The sequence below is a fragment of the Cynoglossus semilaevis genome, chromosome 10 (assembly GCF_000523025.1).
Source record: "Cynoglossus semilaevis isolate Cse_v1.0 chromosome 10, Cse_v1.0, whole genome shotgun sequence".
Classification (NCBI taxonomy): Eukaryota; Metazoa; Chordata; class Actinopteri; order Pleuronectiformes; family Cynoglossidae; genus Cynoglossus; species Cynoglossus semilaevis.
The window spans coordinates 193581-212790 of NC_024316.1; the positions used below are offsets into that span (position 1 = coordinate 193581).

Genomic DNA, 19210 nt, shown 5'->3' on the forward strand with positions numbered 1-19210 from the left:
AAACACTTGAAGTTTGTGACAAACTCCGCAGCTGCTTTGGCATCAGAGCTTGCAGCTTCCCCATGACTGAATGGATACCAGACCTCAATTGAGCACTTGTAACTAGATATTTCGTCGTATCACGTCTTACTGCGTCCAACCTCGGCAGTGATGGCACGTTGTGAGAGGCCTTGCTTATGCAGCTCAACAATCCTACCACATTCAAAGTCAGTAAGCTTTTTTTGCATTTGCCATCAAGAGATCTTGACAGTGTGATTACTTGACAGAAAATGATAGGGAATCCACATTTGTGCACAGATTTTGGCTTTCAAAGGCTGTGGTCTTAAACTTTTGATCATGCTGATGAACAGCCTATTTCAGTTCAATTGTTGTTTTCTTTTTGCATTTTGAAGCTATACTTAGAACCTTCTAAAGATCCAGCAGTGCAAAATGTTTTTCAATTTTTGGACTGGTCTTAAGATTTTGATCAGGAGTACAGCATATATATTAGGGATGCACTGAATATTCAGCCACCGAACATTTTCACCTAAACAAAACGGCCAAAACAGGAAGTTATGATGACACAAGCAATAACAGTGGCCAACGCGGGCTAGTCTGAAAGTGCCAACATGTCAGTGTGGATGTATTTCAGTACATCTGAGAAAGACCCACGGAAAGCGATTTGCAAAAGATATGCTGAAATTTCAAGACGGGGGTGCATCTGCAAAGAACTTCTTCACGTCAGGTTTAATTTATTACCAGAAATCCAAACATCCCTATCGCTATGCTGAATATGAGAGAAGGGAAAGCCTCTTTGCGGGAAAAACAAGTCTTTACTGATGCATTTGTAGCAGATGTTGTTCCTTAAATCGCAGCACTAAAGCGTCTTCTAAGCAAAGAGGTTGAGACGGATCACGGAGTGAAAACAGTGAAAAGTACACTCATAGAGTCTGTTAGCACACGTTTCACTGAGATCTTCTGCACTTTGTCGCGACTGTACTTGATCTGCGTTATAAAGATCATCACTTGGACGTGGGAATAAAGCAGCGTGCACGAGAGTGTATGAGAGAACATCTTTAATTTTACAGTCTTTCAGCAGGCCAGTAGGCCTGTACATTATCATATAATGTACACATAAATGCGGTCAATTTTAACATTTTATTTTGAATATTATTGTATTTGATATTGTGCATTGTTGGAATGTGCTAACTAAATATTTTCATAGTTTTTTGTTATTGTTTTCTTTGAAACATTAATATTAACTGCAAATGCAGTGCCTTGATTTTATTTAAATTTAGTACACAGTCATAGCCATAAATGCAATGGTACTAATAATTGGCATAATAATTTCTTTCAGTTTCGGCCAAGAGTTTTAATTTTGGTGCATTCCTAACATATACAGTATACATATATGTATGTATGTATATATATGTATGTATGTATATATATGTATGTATGTATATATATGTATGTATGTATATATATGTATGTATGTATATATATGTATGTATGTATATATATGTATGTATGTATATATATGTATGTATGTATATATATGTGTATGTATGTGTATGTATACATATATATACATATATACTGTATATATATACTGTATATATATACACTGTATATACATATATATGTGTATATACATGTATATATATATATTTAATGAAAGTTTGAATATATATAATGAAACATGATGCCTTTTTGACCACACTGCCCCTGTATGCAATCTCCGCCCGTAGACAAGAAATGACCGAAGACAAAAGACGGAAGAATAGCTGGGTTTATTGAAAACTGAGGGCTCCTCAGTAGAGTGCATAGAGTGCAGTTAATGTTGGTTATAGAGAGTTTTGTTAGAAAATGCCAGCGGATCAGTGCTCACTGGTCCGGTGTTGTATCCTGACTCTTGTTTGTTAGAACTGCAGCACCACACCTTTGCAGTCAAGAGTGAGACGCATGAGTAAACCAAGAGTAGACACTCTCAGTATCTGGTGCAGTGGTTCTTAACCTGGGTTCGATCGAACCCCGGGGGTCAGTGAGTCAGTCTCAGGGGTTTGGTGGTGGACAAGACACACACCCGACTCCTATGATTCGGGATGACACGCCCCGCTTGGCCTATCTGTGCTGCAGGGAATTTGGTGCGCTCAGTAGTTGACTTGTGACTGTCGTGATGGTACGTTGTGTGATTTCTTTTTGTTAATATTTTAATCCCTTCATACTAACTATCTTGAGCAAAAAAAGAAAGTCCATCCATCCATTTTCATCCGCTTATCCGCTACCGGGTCGCGGGGGCAGCAGTCTCCACCCAAATCACATTGCACCGTACCAACCCCCCTAAACCTTCCTGTAGGTGGTGAGTCCACTGGAAGGTACCAACCACCCTAACTGGGATTTGAACTTGCCCAGGAGGTGATCTCCTGGGGTTTCACACCAATGACAGAGACATTGCCTCTGGGCCAAAGCGCCACCAAAAAAGTTAGTTTAAAGTTTGGGGATCAATGATTTTTCAACTTGAGCAATTCTAGTCTAGTCTAGCACCGGCAAAAATAAAGAAGGGTTTGATGGATACCCCCTGGTGAACTGATTTAAGCCAGAAGTAGCATTCATGCAGAGTGAGAGTTCATCCATGTTTCTGTGAAAACCAAGATGCAACACTCCAAATATGCTCGTTGATGTCAGTGCTGTTAGTTCATCCATTTCCTATAACTGTGAACGTGAGGACAGTTTTGAGTTTTCTCTTTTTGTCAATGACGTGGGTCCCCTGTATTCTCCTCCTAAGCTCCCAGAGGACAGCTCCCATGGGTGTCTCATGAGGCGGCCTCCTTAGCGCTCTAAATCTCTAACAGCTGACGTATGTGTAAACACTAGTATTACTGTTGTAAACACCAGCACTATGTTGTTAGCACTGCGGAGTGCTAACACTGGCATCACCAGTGTAAACACTGGTGAAATCCACTATAAACATTGTTTGTGGTGGATGATTATGGTTCGGAATTTTTTAAATTATAACAAACAGGATAACATTAATGGCCTGGAAGTGGCAATAAGCTTTAGTATTTAGTTGTATATGCAATGTACAGAAGAGAAATCAAATTCAAATCAATATATGGTGTGACCACTCTTTGCCATTAAGACAGAATCTGTTTTTTTAGGTACACTTACACATAGTTTTTTTATGAAACTTATCTGATAGGTTGTTCCAAATATCTAGGAGCCTGATGGTATTGGATAATGGATAAGTATTTCATTGCCGTGGAACCTGGGTTTTTGAACTTAATTCGTTTCTGAAGGCACCGCGGAACCTGGGTTTTTGAACTTAATTAGTTTCTGAAGGCCGTTTGTGAACCGAAAAGTTCGAAAACTGAAACAACTTTCTCCATAGGAATCAATGTTAATGGATTAATCCGTTCCTGAACCCCAGATGATTGTTATTCAAACTTTTACAACAGTATTTTGCGTACAAGTTCATACACAAAACCAATGAAAATCATTAGATTTGATCACTTGCTGCATGCGTGGTATTGTTGACTTGTTCGCAAACCGAATTATGGTAGGACTCATTATATGCTCCTTGCTGCAGTGCTGCTTGTGAAATGATGCCACTCACCTTAGTTCTGGTCTAGGGCCTTTTAACTATTAGATTATGTGTTTGGGCTGACCAAATATTTTGAAATAGATGCAGTTCCCTGGCACAATAGATCATATTTGTTGTTCCTGTGACATGGCTTGTCACCTTGTTAGAAATGAAAGGTTGTTTTGGGGTGTGAATCTTATACCAGAATTAGCTCATCTGAAGATAAATAGTATGTTGATGTGGGAAGATTTTACCATGTCTGAAGTGAGGCTGACGGTGTTTAGCTTTCTCTGGTGTTTTATGTATTTGGTCTCCATTTATTGTCAGGAGCTTTTGTATTCCACAATGCTAAAACGCAGAATGTCCTGGATGATCAAATTAACCAAGGCCTTGTCCATTTCATTTTTATCTCCTAAAAAAAACAACATTAAACAAACATATATTGGTAGTTAATGACAACTGTATCACGAATGACTTAATGAAACATTGTTTAATGTAATATAACTATCAGAAGAGTGTAAGCGTATTTCATCTTACTATTGCATTTACAAATGGCTCAATCAAGTGCAGTAATCATCCTTGTTCTCATCTTGGGTCCTGTAATGCCTCAGCATGTATGGGATGTGTTTTTTGTAGCCAAGATCCTTACAACAAAACAGACACCTCATACTGTGAAATAAAATACATCTTGCATGATTAAAAGTTATTATTGTATCTTGCTGGAAGAAATAAGGTAAAACTACTGCCAAACAGGGGAAACCCTCCTTTTTGCTGCCTGTTCCATCTCACATAAATCCACACATGCACAGTAATAAATAAATAAAACGAACACTTAAAGAACACAAAATATTGGGATATAAAACAAACACTTAAAGAACACAAAATATTGGGATGGCTCTTGTGCTATATATATAATAATATATAATATGCTATGCTATATATATATTATAAATATAAGTTCTATCTATACATACAAACAAATAATATATATAAGTTCTATCTATACATACAAACATATATACATACATACATACATATATATTTCAAGGGTTGCTCTAAAACGAATACTGCTTCCTGACCCAGTCATGTGACATCCTGCCTGTGAGGCGTCAGCTTAATTTACCTAATTTAATGCCTCGGCAGAGCTCTATTACTAGAGTTTAGATTTTAAGACCTCTCAGAGAGTCTTTTACATAGTGTTCAGTTTGATGTTTAGTTTGTATAGCACTATGTTCCTACTTGATTAAAATGTTGTATTGTTATTAAAAAAAAGCTTTGTTCCCTCCCCCTACAGCTAGTGGAGCCTGCAACTGGTCCCTTAGACCCTTTGCCTGGACCCTCTGAGCCGCCCTCAGCACCAAGCAGTGAGTCTGCTGGTTCTCCAAGGCAACGCCGCTCCATCATACGTGATCGTGGCCCTCTGTGGGACGATCCGACACTTCCTGAAGGCTGGACTCGCAAACTGAAGCAGAGAAAGTCGGGGCGCTCCGCGGGAAAGTTTGACGTCTACCTGATAAAGTAAAGTGATGCCCTCCACCGTTTCTGTCGAGTAAACAATGTTATACTGTCAAAGTACTGATATGTTTGTTTTTGTTTACCTTTGTTCAGCTCAGAGGGCAAAGCTTTTCGCTCAAAGGTTGAGCTCACCGCTTACTTCCAGAAAGTCGGAGACACGACTACTGACCCCAATGATTTCGATTTCACAGTCACTGGACGTGGGAGCCCCTCCCGCCGTGAAAAGCGCCCCCCCAAAAAACCAAAGGTGGTAAAACCCTGTGGACGAGGTCGTGGGAGGCCTAAAGGTACTTTTGGTTTAATCCCATTTGACTTCTTCTAGAGGAAGGAGAGTGTTAAAGTGCTACTGCTACTGCTTCACCACAGGGCAGTGGTGGCTTAGTGGTTAAGGAAGCGGGCTTGGATCCGGAAGGCTTCAGGTTTGAGTCCACCAGTTGCCAAGTTACCAGTGAGGTGCTATGTGCTGTGTCACAATGACAAGTAGTTCACTTTCCTTTCCTAAAAAATTCTAAAAAGAGATTTTCTTTCTTACTGTAAAACAACAGACTCACAACTAGCAGTTGGTAATCAACTTTTGAAGGGGGGGGAGCACCAAGGCAAAATGAATTAATATAAATATGAATTTCATAGGTTTGTAGGACTGACAATATTTTAAAATAAATTTCAGTGTAGTTTAAAAGTAATAGTTGGTTTTTCAGTGTAGTTTAAAAGTAATAGTTGTGAGTAAGTTAATGTTTGTGGGAAGGCTGACACTAGGCAATTCATAGTTTATTATGTCACATAATTCACAGATGGGGACGCTACATAAAAAAAGTTTGGGGATCAATGGATTCAACTCATTAATAGCACCACCCAACACTATAATAAGCATTTGTAAATGGTCTCTGAAAAATATTTATTGACCAGGCCCAACACAAGTCCAACAAAGTTTTTTTTATCTAGTGTCCTTTTTGTTTTTGTCTATGCTTTCTGTTCAGGAAGCGGAAAGTTGCGACAAGCTACGGAGGGCGTGGCCATGAAGCGTGTGGTTGAAAAAAGTCCGGGCAAACTGCTAGTCAAGATGCCCTTCAACAAGGCAGAGTCGTCCACTATCACCACATCATCTGCTTCAAAGGTTAATTCATTAAAACGATGATCTTCTTCTTATAACCAGAGTGGAAGTTCTTTTGGGGGCAGTCGTGTCTAAGGCCTTGATGGCTTGATGTTTAAGGCAGCATCTTTGGGTCCGGAAGGTTTCAGGTTTTGAATCCACAAGCTACCCAGTTACCACTTAGCGTGCACTGTGCACACTGCTCTCTGCTTACTTCGGTGATGGGTAAAATGCAGAGGTCATATTTCGTTGTGTGCAGTGGTGTGCTGTGTCACAATGACAAGTAGTTCACTTTCACTTTGGAAAAAAAAAAAAAAGAGAAAGGCTGTAAATGTAGATTACTATAGCTGCTACTGATGTTGTCTCAATGATCGTTACGCCGCTCAAGATGATGCTAAAATTTTATAAACATTTAAGAATAACAATTATAACTGTTTTGAATTACGAGAAGTAATACAATTAATTTAGTGGCGCTTTGGCCCAGAGGCTAATTGATTTACCTACAGTTAAAAACCCTAGCAATTATCAACCTCATCCTTTGTCCTGATCATTGACATTTTGACCTTAACTGACCTTAAGTCCCTAAAGCTATCCTAATGTCACACTCCATTCTAGTCTAGTTTTCTTGACCAGTGAAGGTTTAGGTACGGTGCAATGTGATTTGGGTGGCGACTGCTGCCCCCGTAACCCGGTAACGGATAAGCGGATGAAAATGAATGAATGAATGAATGAATACAATTAATTTACCTACAGTTTAAAACCCTAGCAATTATCAACCTCATCCTTTGTCCTGATCATTGACATTTTGACCTTAACTGACCTTAAGTCCCTAAAGCTATCCTAATGTCACACTCCATTCTAGTCTAGTTTTCTTGACCAGTATATATGCATATATATGTTTATATATATATATATACAGTATATATACAGTATAAATATGTGTATATATGTTTTCTGTCTATACTGCATATGTATATATTTTCTCTAATATATATCTATATGGAGAGAGAGCGAGCGAGAGAGAGAACCTAAATATGCATATATACATATATGTGCATATAGTTACGTACAAATGTATATATGTTTATCTATATATATATACATATATATATTTGTATATATATATATACATATATATATATATACACACAATTCATTGCATACAGTGTTCTCTCTATATCGTGGTTCTCCTTACGCTGCATCAGTACATTGTTGATTTTTTTTTTTTAATAGTTTCGCTATATCGCTGTAATTTCCGATATTTGTATTATTTTTGTGTTAAACATTTTCTAACTTAAAAAAAATTAACAGTAAAAATATAGCAAAAAATAAACTAAAAGTAATTGCTGCTAACTTTGTTTACCTACAGGAGCTCAAACACAGCATTGTGTTCCTCATGTTGATTGGCTCATCCATCGTAGCATCTCTTAGCATCTCCCTTTGCCTGTCCGCCACTCATGTAGTACATTGCTGTAAAGTTTGTGCTCTATATAGTACATTGCGGTAAAGTTTGTGCTCTTGTATTTGGTGAAGGTTTACCCTAATTTAACGCCCCACGATGCTTCCTAAACGCTCTGATTATCTTCTCAGGCTTCAGTTATGAAGCCCAAACAAAGACTGACACAGATGGGAATACAGTTTGGGGGAGGTTCGTAAAGGGTAAATATATATGTAAATAATACATATAAAAACAAATTTGACAAACCTTTCCTATTGTTTTCAAATAGTCATGAACGTCTTCATCTGGAAGTTCTGTAAAATGACCAAACTGAGTAAACAGATCTCAAACTCAATCAAATGTTTTTTTGTTTTTTTAAATCATGCAGCACTAACATCAGCCTAACTTTTTAAAGTAACTTTTGTAGGTTTTACAATGGACAAACCTTTCTGATAATGCTATTGTTGGTGTGCCCTTCTAGGCAGTGTCTTCTTCCCCTGTGACCAAGGGCCGACCAGGGAGAAAGAGGAAATTGGAAGAGGCAATTCCACCTCCATTACAGACTGCCCCCAAGAAACGGGGCAGAAAACCTTCTTCAGCTGCAGCAGCTTCAACAGCAGCCATGACCACATTAACCTCCTCTGCATCAACGTCTTGTAGCTCTACAACTGGGAGCTACGCGGCGGCCCTCTTAGCTGCTGATGCCAAACGGAGAGCAGCCAAAGATTCTTCCATTAAACCTGTTGTACAGGAAAAGGCATTGCCAATTAAGAAACGCAAAACCAGAGAAACAGTGGAGGAAACGGAAAGTGTCCAGAGTCAAGTGGCTACAGCTGAAGACATAAAGAAAGGGGATACAATAGAGGTAGAGGAAAAAAAATATACTCATACTTCAGAGCTTCAGACCATGTCGTTACAGCAGACCCAAAGCCATGCTGCCACTCCAGAGGAAAGCCAAACACAAGGAAACAAGTCACATAAAGGAAAAAAGCACAATGAGAAGACAGCAGCACGAGAGGGCAAAGGCAAGGGGGCGGAGGTGGGTGAAGATGTAGGTGACAAAGAAGAAGGAAGGAGTAGAATTAGCAGCAGCTGTAGTGTGAGCCCTCCCAAAAGCCACAAAAGAAAGGATCGCCCTCCTCGCAAGCACCACCACCACCACCATCATCGCCACCAAGAGTCTTCTGTCTCCACACTGGATGAACCTCCTGCCCCTACACCTTCTTCTTCTTCTACTCGTTCAGCAGCTGGATCACCAACAACATTCAGCCAGTCCACACTAGAAACTGAGTCCCAGGTTATACCGGCAACCACCAACCAACAATCCCAGCATTCACAGCAAGCTCTTTTTCGATCACAGTCCAAGTCCAGTCAGTCATTGACTCCTCAACATCCATCTCCTCAATCGCGTTCCCGACAACAATCCAAGACGCAGTTCGCTTGCTGGTCTTCTCAACCTGTATCCCACTCTACGACTACCTGCCGTGTTGTGCCCCAGCAGCATTTACTTCAAATGCCCTTCCAGACTCCTTCTCAAAAGGCACGGTCTCAGTCTGGCAGTTCATCAGGTCAGGAGGAAACCCATCAGGCTCCACATACCCCAGCTCATTCACCCCCCTCACAGTCACCTTCAAGTTTGCTTGTTCATCCACTTGAATTGTGTCATAAACAACCAAGTCAGTCCCCTACAGCTCCCCATCCTCCAGCCCTTCCCAAAAACACTTCTCACTACCAGACCCAGTTTAGACAACAATCTCAAGTCGAGTCCCAAGAATCACTGCAGTCTCAAACACAACCACAATCTAGAACGCCCACCCACACTCAATCCCAATCCAGAACCCAAGTACAATTTCAGGCACAACCCCAGTCCAGAACTCCATCTCAAACACAACCTCTTATTCTGCCCCAAATAACCTCACATACTCAACCTGAATCCCAGTCCAGAAGCATACCCCACAGTCAGTCACATCATCAGTCTACAACTCCCACCCAAACTCCACCACAGTCTAGAACTGTATTTCAAACTCAACTTCAAACCCTGTCAAGAACCACATGCCAACTTCAAACACAACATAATGCAAGAATCATGGCCCAAAGTCAATCCCAACCACAATGCAGATCCCCTGACCAAACTGAACCCCAGCCAAGAAATGCCACTCAAACGCAATCTCAACCGCAGTGTAGAACCCCAGGTCAAAGTCCAACCCTATCACAATCCAGAACACCAAGTCAAATTTTAACTCAATCCCAATCCAGAACACCAAGTCAAATTTTAACTCAATCCCAATCCAGAATACCAGGTCAAATTTCAACTCAATCCCAATCCAGAACACCAGGTCAAAGTCCAACTCAATCCCAGTCCAAAACTGTAACCCACAGTCAGTATCAACACCGGTCCAAAACCCACGACCAAACCCAATGCCAGTCCAGAACACCAGTTGAAACCCAGCCTCAAACGCAATCAAGAGATCAAGTCCAACCTCAGTCTCGCACGCAGTCTCGAATACCCAATCAAACACAACCTCAACAGCAAACCAGAACCCCTACGCAACTTCAAACCCTGTCAAGGAATATAGGCCAAAGTCAACATCAGTACCAGTCTAGATCACCACTTCATCCTCAAACTCATTCCCAATCTAGAATGCCATCCCAAACGCAAACGCAGCCTAGAAACTCCATCCAAACTCAACCCCTTTCAAGATCTCCTACCCAAACTCAACCTCACCTGCAGCCAAGACACCAAGTTCAGCCTCAGCTGCCCACAAGGTACCTTTTACAAGATCAACATCAAACCCAGTACAGACTTCAACCCAGGCATTCTGTCTCCCAGCCCTGTCAAGATCATTCCCAGTTGCAGACCCAATCGCAACCACAAATTCAGCCCCAGCCCCAACCTCAGCTTGCCAGACCTCATATGCAGCATCTTACACCCAACCAACAGCAGCCACGCAACATGGGAAGGACAAATGTTGTTCTTTCTCAAGTGACCCAGAGCGAACAGCCTCAAGATCTAAGCACTACAAGACCAGGGGGAACTAGTGTGACGCCTGGCCAAGAGGTCTGTGTGGAAGATGTTACTGCAGAAGGAAGAGGAGAGACATCTTTTTCAGCAGGCAGCAAAGAACTGAACAGCACTTCCAGATCTCCTGGCTCTGCACCCGCTGGGCCTACCACTGTGGCTGGAGTGGGTGCTGAAGTTGTCACAGGATCAGATGATCAGTCCCGGCTCCGGTCAGGGGCAGCAGGTGATGGCAGAGAGCTCCAAGACATTGTCCCGCAGTCTGCAGTCCCATGTCCTAGTCGAGAGGAAACTGTAGAGTCACGGACCGCCGTCAGTGAAAGAGTCAGCTGACTGTGCGGGACAAATCTTGGGCTGAAGGATCCATAGACTGACTGGTCCTGCCAGAGAAATGGTACCATGCTTAATGGCAGTTTTGCACTGTTTTTAGGTTGGAATATGTAATGTCACACATGATTTTTTTGGACCGTTATAGTGCTCTGTGTGACCGTCTGGAATACTGTGTGTGTAATTTTTTAGATCATAGAACCAAAACAGACCAGAGACAGAGTTGTATGTATATATTAAATATATATATTGTGTATATATATATATATATGTATATACATATATGTACGTATGTATGTATGTATATGTATTTACAAATATATAGATATATATACACACATAGATACATATATACATATATGTATGTATAGATAAACATCAAAAAATTAGAATATGGAAAAAAAGTTTAATATTTTTTTGTCAATCATTTCAGAAAGTGAAACTTGGGTTTTTATATATATATATTTATTACACATTGAATGCAATATTTCAAGCTTTTATTCTTTCTAATTTTGATCATCACGGCTTACAGATAATGAAAACCCCAAACTCGGTGTCTGAAAATTTGAATATAAAGTCACTGACACTGCAGTCATTGCTAAAGAAGCTAGATGTTCGGAGTGCTGTATCCAAGTATAATCATAGAGCGTTGGGTGGAAGGAAAAGGTCTGGAAGGAAAAGGTGCACCAGCAACAGGGATAACCGCAGCATTGAGAGGACTGTCAAGCAAAATCCATTTAAGAAGGATGAGGCTGGAGTTAGCATATCAAGAGCCACTATGCACCGATGACTCCTATAAATTTCCTACAAATGTCACCATTCTTCAAGTCAAGCCACTCCTAACCTGGTGATGATGTTAGAAGCGTCTTCCCTGGGCTGGGGAAGAAGACTTGGAAAATTTTGCATGTCATTTGGAAATCAAGGTCCCAGAGTCTGGACGAAGTGGAGAGGCACAGAATCCATGTTGCTTAAGGGCCAGCGTAAAGGCAAAGGTACCAAAAACCGGTTCAATGACCATGGAGTTTCTGTGCCAGCAAAATTCAAACCACAAGACCCAAACTACAAAATGGGCTTTTTTTCAAGAGGAAGATGGAAAAACACCAGACCCAACAATGCAGATGATCGGAAGGCCGCTATCAAAGCAACCTGGTCTTCCATTACACCTCAGCAGTGCCACAGTCTGATCACCTCCATGCCGTGCTGCATTACTGCAGTGATTCAGACAAATGGAGGCCCAGTTAAGTACCGAGTGCATAGACATGAATTGTCGTTAAAATAACTTTTTTTTAAAAGTGATCTTATGTAATATTTTGATTTCCTAAGACCCTGACATTGGGATTTTCATTACCTGTCAGCAATAATCATCAAGATTACTAAACAAAAATTATTTTCACTCTATGTGGACAGTAATAAATATATATATATATACACGAGTTTCACTTTTTGATAAGATTGAAAAAATATTGAATTTTTACACCATATTCTAATTTTTTGAGCTGCACCTGTGTGTGTATATATATACAGTATATGTATACATATATATATATACATATATATACACACACACACATATATATATATATATATAAATGAAGAATTAAAAGGCAGCTGTTGCGTCCCGTAGCTCCGTGCAGATGGAGGGGAAGTACGAAAGTGAAAAACTATTGCTTAACAACACATTACTCTGAACAAAAAGTTTCTTCCAGAATATAACCTGTTGTTTATTTTTTATTTGGTATTTTGATAGTTTATTGTTATGTCTTTGTTATACTGCTTTAAACTGATAATATTATAGATTCACAGTCATTTATTTATCGTTTGACTGAGCTATTCCCCTAAAATGTCCCTCTATTGACTGACTGTCCCTTGGTAAAAAAAAAAAAAAAAAAAAAAACAGTCTGTGACTTAAAGACTAGGTAACATAGCGCGATTGTTAAACTGGTTTCTAAAAATCTTACATTGTTTTTTTTTTTTTTTTTGTTCTTTGCATATTAATAATAAAACAAACAAAAACTAATCAAGGTGCCAGGGAAATATTGTTATCCAGTCACTTCCAATTTGTCCCTCACAAGTAGTGGTCCTGACATAACACATCAATGATCTAACTCTGATCTGTAATGGCTCATTTATGCTGAACCTTACATACGAGCAGGGTGGACCCTTTAGGCTAAACTCTGCCTTTATTTGGTTGGTGTCTGCAACCTAGGACTCCCATGAACTATATTAATAGTAATCATGTAAAGGCAATTTCATAAGTACATTTTTTTTTTTATAATATAATTGAATATTCCAGACATTAAACGATGCATGGGAAACAACAAACCAAAATTAACAGCATTCATACAGAACCAGGAGAGCAAAAGAGAATGGGAATTTCAGTCAAAAACTGCAGTTTTGCCAGATGAAAAAGTCAGAGGACGTCAGTCCTGACAGTCAGAGATATAGGGCATTACTGAATAGGATATATCAAAAATGGCCTTTTGTGTTAAATCTCTCACTCAATGAAAGATACTAAACCCCAATGCAATTTCCTGCCTACATCTCTGTTATGGTAAGATGCAGACTGACTTTGCACAACCGTCTTGTGTAAGAGAATGTAAATTTGCATTCTTTGAACATTCTTGGATGTTCCACTGTTTGTGAACACAGCATAAATGAGCCTCAACTCGTTGTGATTACTTGTCAAAAACATATATACGATGAACTGTTGATTATTTTGATTCGCACTGAAACTGATAAGGTATGTGTACAAAAAAAAAAAAAAAACCAACACGTTCCTAATTTTCAGTTTTTAGTTCTTCCAGCATAAATTTTTTATAGTAGCAGTCCTCATTTGTTTTGATAGTTTGTTTTCAATGTAAGTTTTTTTTTTTTTTTAACAACAAAACTGTATTTTCTTTTACAGGAGTCTTTATTATTTCAACCACATAGCACGTATATCTTTAACATCTGGAACTGTTTGCACTTCACTCATCAGTCCGCATGTTGTTTAGTGATCCTGCAGACAATAAAAGGAGATGCACATATGCAGAGGTTGATCTGATTGAGGTTTTACCGTTGGCGAAAGACGAGTTTTAGAAAATAATATATTAAATAGCGATATGATGAGACCACAGAGTAGGTTTAACATACTAACGGAAAATACATTGACATTTACAGAGGATGTAGAAACACCAATGTTCTCAAGGTGTGTGACTAATGCCCAGATGCACCACAGGACTGTGTGTCACCATGAACCTCCATAGGCGAAAAGCAAGGATTTGAAGGTTTCAAGCAAGTTTAGATCCCACCACCAGATACTTGGTGGATGGTTTATTCAAGGACAACTCATTTTTTTTAAAGCCCTACTGCTAAAATTTCGAATACTCTCGGTGTCTCACTACAGAATTATTTCAGTGTGAAAGCCCTACTGCTAAAATTTTGTCTCACTACAGAATTATTTCAGTGTGGCAAGAGAGATTATATATTGAGATTAATCGCCGACAATGTCACAGGTTATGATTTGTTTTTCTGTTAAATAACAAAAATCAAGGATACCACACTATATTCTTTTTGAGTACTGCACTTGAGATGCAGATGCTTTGTATGAAACTACTCGAGCTTCATGACTGAATGTAGAAAAAGCCTATCACGGAAACACACTGAGACTCGGAATACATGAAAATTCTTTAACATACAATACAGGAGCTTATGTGTATAACTAACGCAGGATGTGGATGATGGTCATACGGTATGTCTTACTGATAGCTCACGTGCACACAATCAAAGGTCGAGACAGCAAAGGCGTCTTTATGGATTGAATGAACAGTACGCATTAGTGTATGTCCTTGAGTGTTCGAAGGTTTGACCAACAAACCTCGATTGTTCCTTTCTGATTTTGTGTAGTTTTTGTACATTTGCCTATTGACAGTACATCTCAGACTGAGACAACTCACCTCTGCATATGCGTTGCTCCACCTGCCGCCACCTTAAACGTCCCTCTTTAAAAGGACTTGATCCTGGACTCAGTGACAGCCACCATGTTGCATGTTACAGAGTTTAGTGCCTATAATCTTGTGCGTCTTGCCGGCAGCCATGTTGTGTTTTTAGACCTACTGTAGTAAAGACAACAATTACGATGATGACGACGATGGCGTATGATGAAGATTAATATTCTGCTCAATAATACACTGTCGCTGTAGACGCTACTAGTTTTTACTGTTTCTTATTTTTTCTTTTTAACTAAAGCATTTGTGTCTCTGATGTGTTTCTGATGTGTCTCTGTTTCACAAAAACAAAACAAAAAATCCCACACCTGTACCTTTATTCCCTGACCTTATAAGGTAATAATGAGGTGTTGGTCAGCCACTGATTGGATTTTGATCTAGTGCCTTACTATGTATTTCTGTCAAATCACATGATTTATTTCTGATAATTTTTTGAAAACAGCTAAGCTAAGAAGTGATATTCTGCTAACCGCTGGCTTTGTCAACGAAAATGTCTCGAACTTCTTCAGGTTAAATTTTCTGCAACAGGATACCAAATTTAAAATCAAATCAAATTTGTAAATTAGTAACCACTATTTATTGTTATTTGGAACAAGCGTTCGAAATAGAAGCTCTGCTGCCACCCTTAAACCTCATCAATCGCAATCGCAAGAACAAGTTCAATCCTAAAATACATTTATACGTTGCTGAGAATGAAGCAATAAAATAAACTAGTGTATGTAGACATTAATAAAATGCAACGGGGGTAGCTGGTCGGTGTCCTATTAGATTATATCCCCCGTCAATTTGTGTTTTGCTTACTGCGCACGCGCACAAAAGACAATCCACTCGCATACGCTAAACTCTGCATACCCCTGCTGAATAAGTTAAGAAATTATATATATATATATTAACTTTTAATACAACGAATGTCATATATATACATCCAGGATGCAATTCATTTATGACCGATAGGTAGAATTCACCTGAAATTCACTTATGACCGATAGGTAGAATTCACCTGACGTGGCACGTGTAGTGTGCAATTAAAAACGTCATCGCTGACCTGCTCAAATGCTTTCTGATTGGCTTAGCCGCTGACGTGCGAACATGGCGACGCCGTCAACGATGGTCCTGCTACTGATACTCGGACTCGGTAGCCAACGTTTCTTCGCTTCTGTAACCGGCTACGGATCTCGTTCTGGCCTGGACTCGGAGCGTGGTAGGCTGCAGCTCATGCGCGTGCACAGCTTGGCTACCCACAGCGGGTATGGAGAGTGCTGGGCAAGCGCTCTAAAACACCTGGATACGGGATGCCAGGAGATGACGTCAGAAAATCAGGCTCGGATCGCTTTGAGGTTCACGTACTGTCACCTGAGAAGGTAACGAACACGTAGGGAAAAGATGCGCTGTGTGTTACTTACTTGTAAAGAGGCAAGCTATTTTAACTATTAATTTAAAAAAAAATATATATTTTTTACCACCATTTTTTACCACATTTTTTACCGCCATTTAAAAAAAAAATGAAATTCACAATACTGCAATACCATAGTGCCCTGTTTCCCGAACTCTCTGTTTAAAAGCCTTAGTTCACATATTTAACTCATTGAGACAAATTGAGTGAAACATGCAGCAGCAGTAGACCAGCAAATCCCATGTATCTACGAGCAAATATAACCCATGAATCACCACTCTGTGTTGCTCCTTTCTCAGCTCCGGCAGGGAATTCTCACTGTGCCCAGACAGTTCTGAGATCAGCAGGTGTACAGCGGCAATGGATGCTGTTGCTTTCAACACCTATACTGAGTTTTTCACACACACGCACTCCATTTGTCACTTTCTGCAGTCCGAGGCTTGGCAAAACAATGCCGAGGATACCATTTACAGGTAAATAACAAAATGAATTCTTTATTGCAATTCAGGTTGTGCAAACCCAATGAATAGCTCGAAATGGTACGAAGGTAAGTACTGAACAGCCCGAGGTTTAAAAAAAAAAAAAAAAAAAAAAAAAGGTTTGGTTTCCAGAAACTGAAAAATTAATGTACATTTCAGAATTATACAAAAAGCCATTTTCGGAGAACATGAAGTGGGTTAACGATTTAAAGCTGTTCTGCAGAAATGGAGGTTGAATCAGCCTAGAAAGCTGGTGCTACTAATGCCTACAGGTGTTCCAACTTTACTTACCTCGACTGACCTAGCTGTGTGGCTGTCCTTTGAGTTGGAGGACACTGTCAGAGCAGAAGGAAGCAAGTTTTTTTTTTTTTTTTTCAAGGATAAAAAAAAATCCTTGTTCATGCCTTGGCTCATGCCTTCTTTGCAAAGACAAATCTGCCCAATTCCGGCATCCCCAGATCATCACTGCTCCTCCATCACATTTCACAGTGGGTGCGAGACAGTGTCGCTTGTAGGCCTCTCCAGGTCTTTGTCTAACCATTAGACTGCTAGGTGTTAGCCAAAGCTAAAAAAAATGGACTCATCAGAGAAGATGACCATACTCCAGTCCTCTATGGTCAAATCCTTATGGCTCTTCTTTGCTTCTCATTGATGAAGGGCTTTTTTTTTTTTCTAGCTTTACATAACTTAAACCCTGCCCCGAGGAGCCTGTTATGAACGGTACTCGCCATGCACTTCACCCCAGCTGCCATTTGCCATTCTTTTTGTAGGTCACTTGACGGTTTCTGAGTGACATTCGAATGAGTTTGTGGTTCCTTTTCTCACTCTGTCCTTGTTGTCCCCAATGTCTGCTGCTTGACCTTCTTTTTTTTTTTTTTAAACCGCCTTCTTAGAGATTTGAAGGATGGAAGCAACCTGATGTTCACTGTACCCCTCTGCCAGTAAAGCCAAGCCATTTAACCCTTTTTTTTTTTTACTCACTCAAAACATTTCGTTTCAACTCAACTTTTATACTTTTATATATATATACCAATTACTTTTGAGGTACTACTAGCACTGTTTTTGCCATCCAGCTGCTGGCTGTGCTTCAGTTTCAGTTCAATTCTATGTAACCCAGTTCACCCACTACTGGTGCAGGAAAAAAAAAATAGATATCAAGAAAAATAATGCAAAGCATGAACACGCTGTACGAGTCACCGACCCGGCCAAAGAGTATGGTATGGCCAAATCGACCATTAGCGCCATGATTGAGAACAAAGAAGCTGTCAGAACAACTGACGTTGCCAAATGTCTGCAAAGACCACAAATAATGGAAGGAGGAGAAAAAAAAAACAACCCCAGTTTTAGTTATTTATTTGGAAATTATTAACATTATTTCTAATGAGCAAAACGGTTTCGGATCGTGACCAATTTGGAAACAAATTGTATATACAGCATTTGTGTGTGTGTCTTTTTGTGTGAACAGGTTAACGGAAACTTCTGCCGGCGTGGCCGAGCAACTTCAGTCCACCAGACAGATGGCCGAGGATCTGATTGATGCCCAGAGTGTCGCCTTGCAAGCACAACAGGAAATCCTTAGCAATGGAGAGGAGCTGAAAGTCACCCTTAAAGACTCGACACAGGGTAAATATTATGCAGCTCAAAATACTGTGTCAAAGTACCCATCTACATCAAATAACACTGTGTCTTTGTAATATGTCCCTTAAGGCCTGCGTAGTGTCTTCTCGGAGCTCAGTGCTGCCTCCAAAGAGCAGCAGGTGGCGCTCTCCGAGCTCTTTAACAGAGTGTCCTTTTTGCACAGTTTTCTGTTGACCGAATCCCACAGCATCACGTCCTGTTGCTACAACGCTGCTGCTCTCTTTATCTCTTACCTGCTTACTGCCACTCAACGCTCCTCCAGAGCCAGGTAACAACAACAACAACAACAACAACATCACCTTCAGTCTACTGCAGTATATGTGAGAAGTAGTACACCTTTGTCCTTAAAAAACATTTCAATAATTCTTCACTCTAACTATTTTGGTGTGTGTGTGTTTGTGTGTGTGCGTGCGCTCGTAGGCTGTTCCTCTTGTCTCTTGTCTGTTTTAATTTTTACTTAGAAATAAAAATTTACCAGTTTGTGACAAACTCCGACCATCCCGAGCATCAGAACATGGTGAGTGACGTCACACTAATGATACACTATATTACCAAAAGTATTGGCTCACCTGCCTTGACTCTACTACTATGAACTGAAGTGCCATCCCATTCCTAACCCAGAGTTCAATCCTGTCCTCCTCTGTCCACAAGGTTGAGGAGAGTGTTGATAGTGTTTAATTTTTGACCATTCTTCCAAAAGCGCATTGGTGAGGTCACACACTGATGTTGGTGGAGAAGGCCTGGCTCTCAGTCTCCGCTCTAATTC

At 40.0% G+C, this 19210-nt stretch overlaps 2 protein-coding genes across 3 annotated transcripts in view; both read left to right on the forward strand.

The window, feature by feature from the left end:
* The window catches only part of mecp2 (methyl CpG binding protein 2), a 17445-nt gene extending 3731 nt beyond the window's left edge, over positions 1-13714 (forward strand). Inside the window, exons 3-6 of one of the 2 annotated variants that reach the window (XM_008317876.3) lie at positions 4854-5077; positions 5168-5361; positions 6052-6188; positions 8084-13714. In XM_008317876.3, coding sequence (XP_008316098.2) covers positions 4854-5077; positions 5168-5361; positions 6052-6188; positions 8084-10954 — 3426 coding nt within the window. In that variant the 3' untranslated portion in view covers positions 10955-13714. Of the gene's footprint in view, positions 1-4853; positions 5078-5167; positions 5362-6051; positions 6189-8083 lie in introns of those variants that run through there. The other variant, XM_025059577.1, reaches the window with a different exon arrangement.
* Positions 13715-15982: 2268 nt separating this feature from the next.
* Positions 15983-19210, forward strand: part of LOC103384378 (uncharacterized) — a 5122-nt gene continuing 1894 nt past the window's right edge. The window contains exons 1-5 of the mRNA XM_008317877.3: positions 15983-16295; positions 16627-16800; positions 18272-18429; positions 18514-18712; positions 18865-18961. Coding sequence (XP_008316099.1) covers positions 16024-16295; positions 16627-16800; positions 18272-18429; positions 18514-18712; positions 18865-18961 — 900 coding nt within the window. The 5' untranslated portion in view covers positions 15983-16023. The remainder of the gene's footprint in view (positions 16296-16626; positions 16801-18271; positions 18430-18513; positions 18713-18864; positions 18962-19210) is intronic.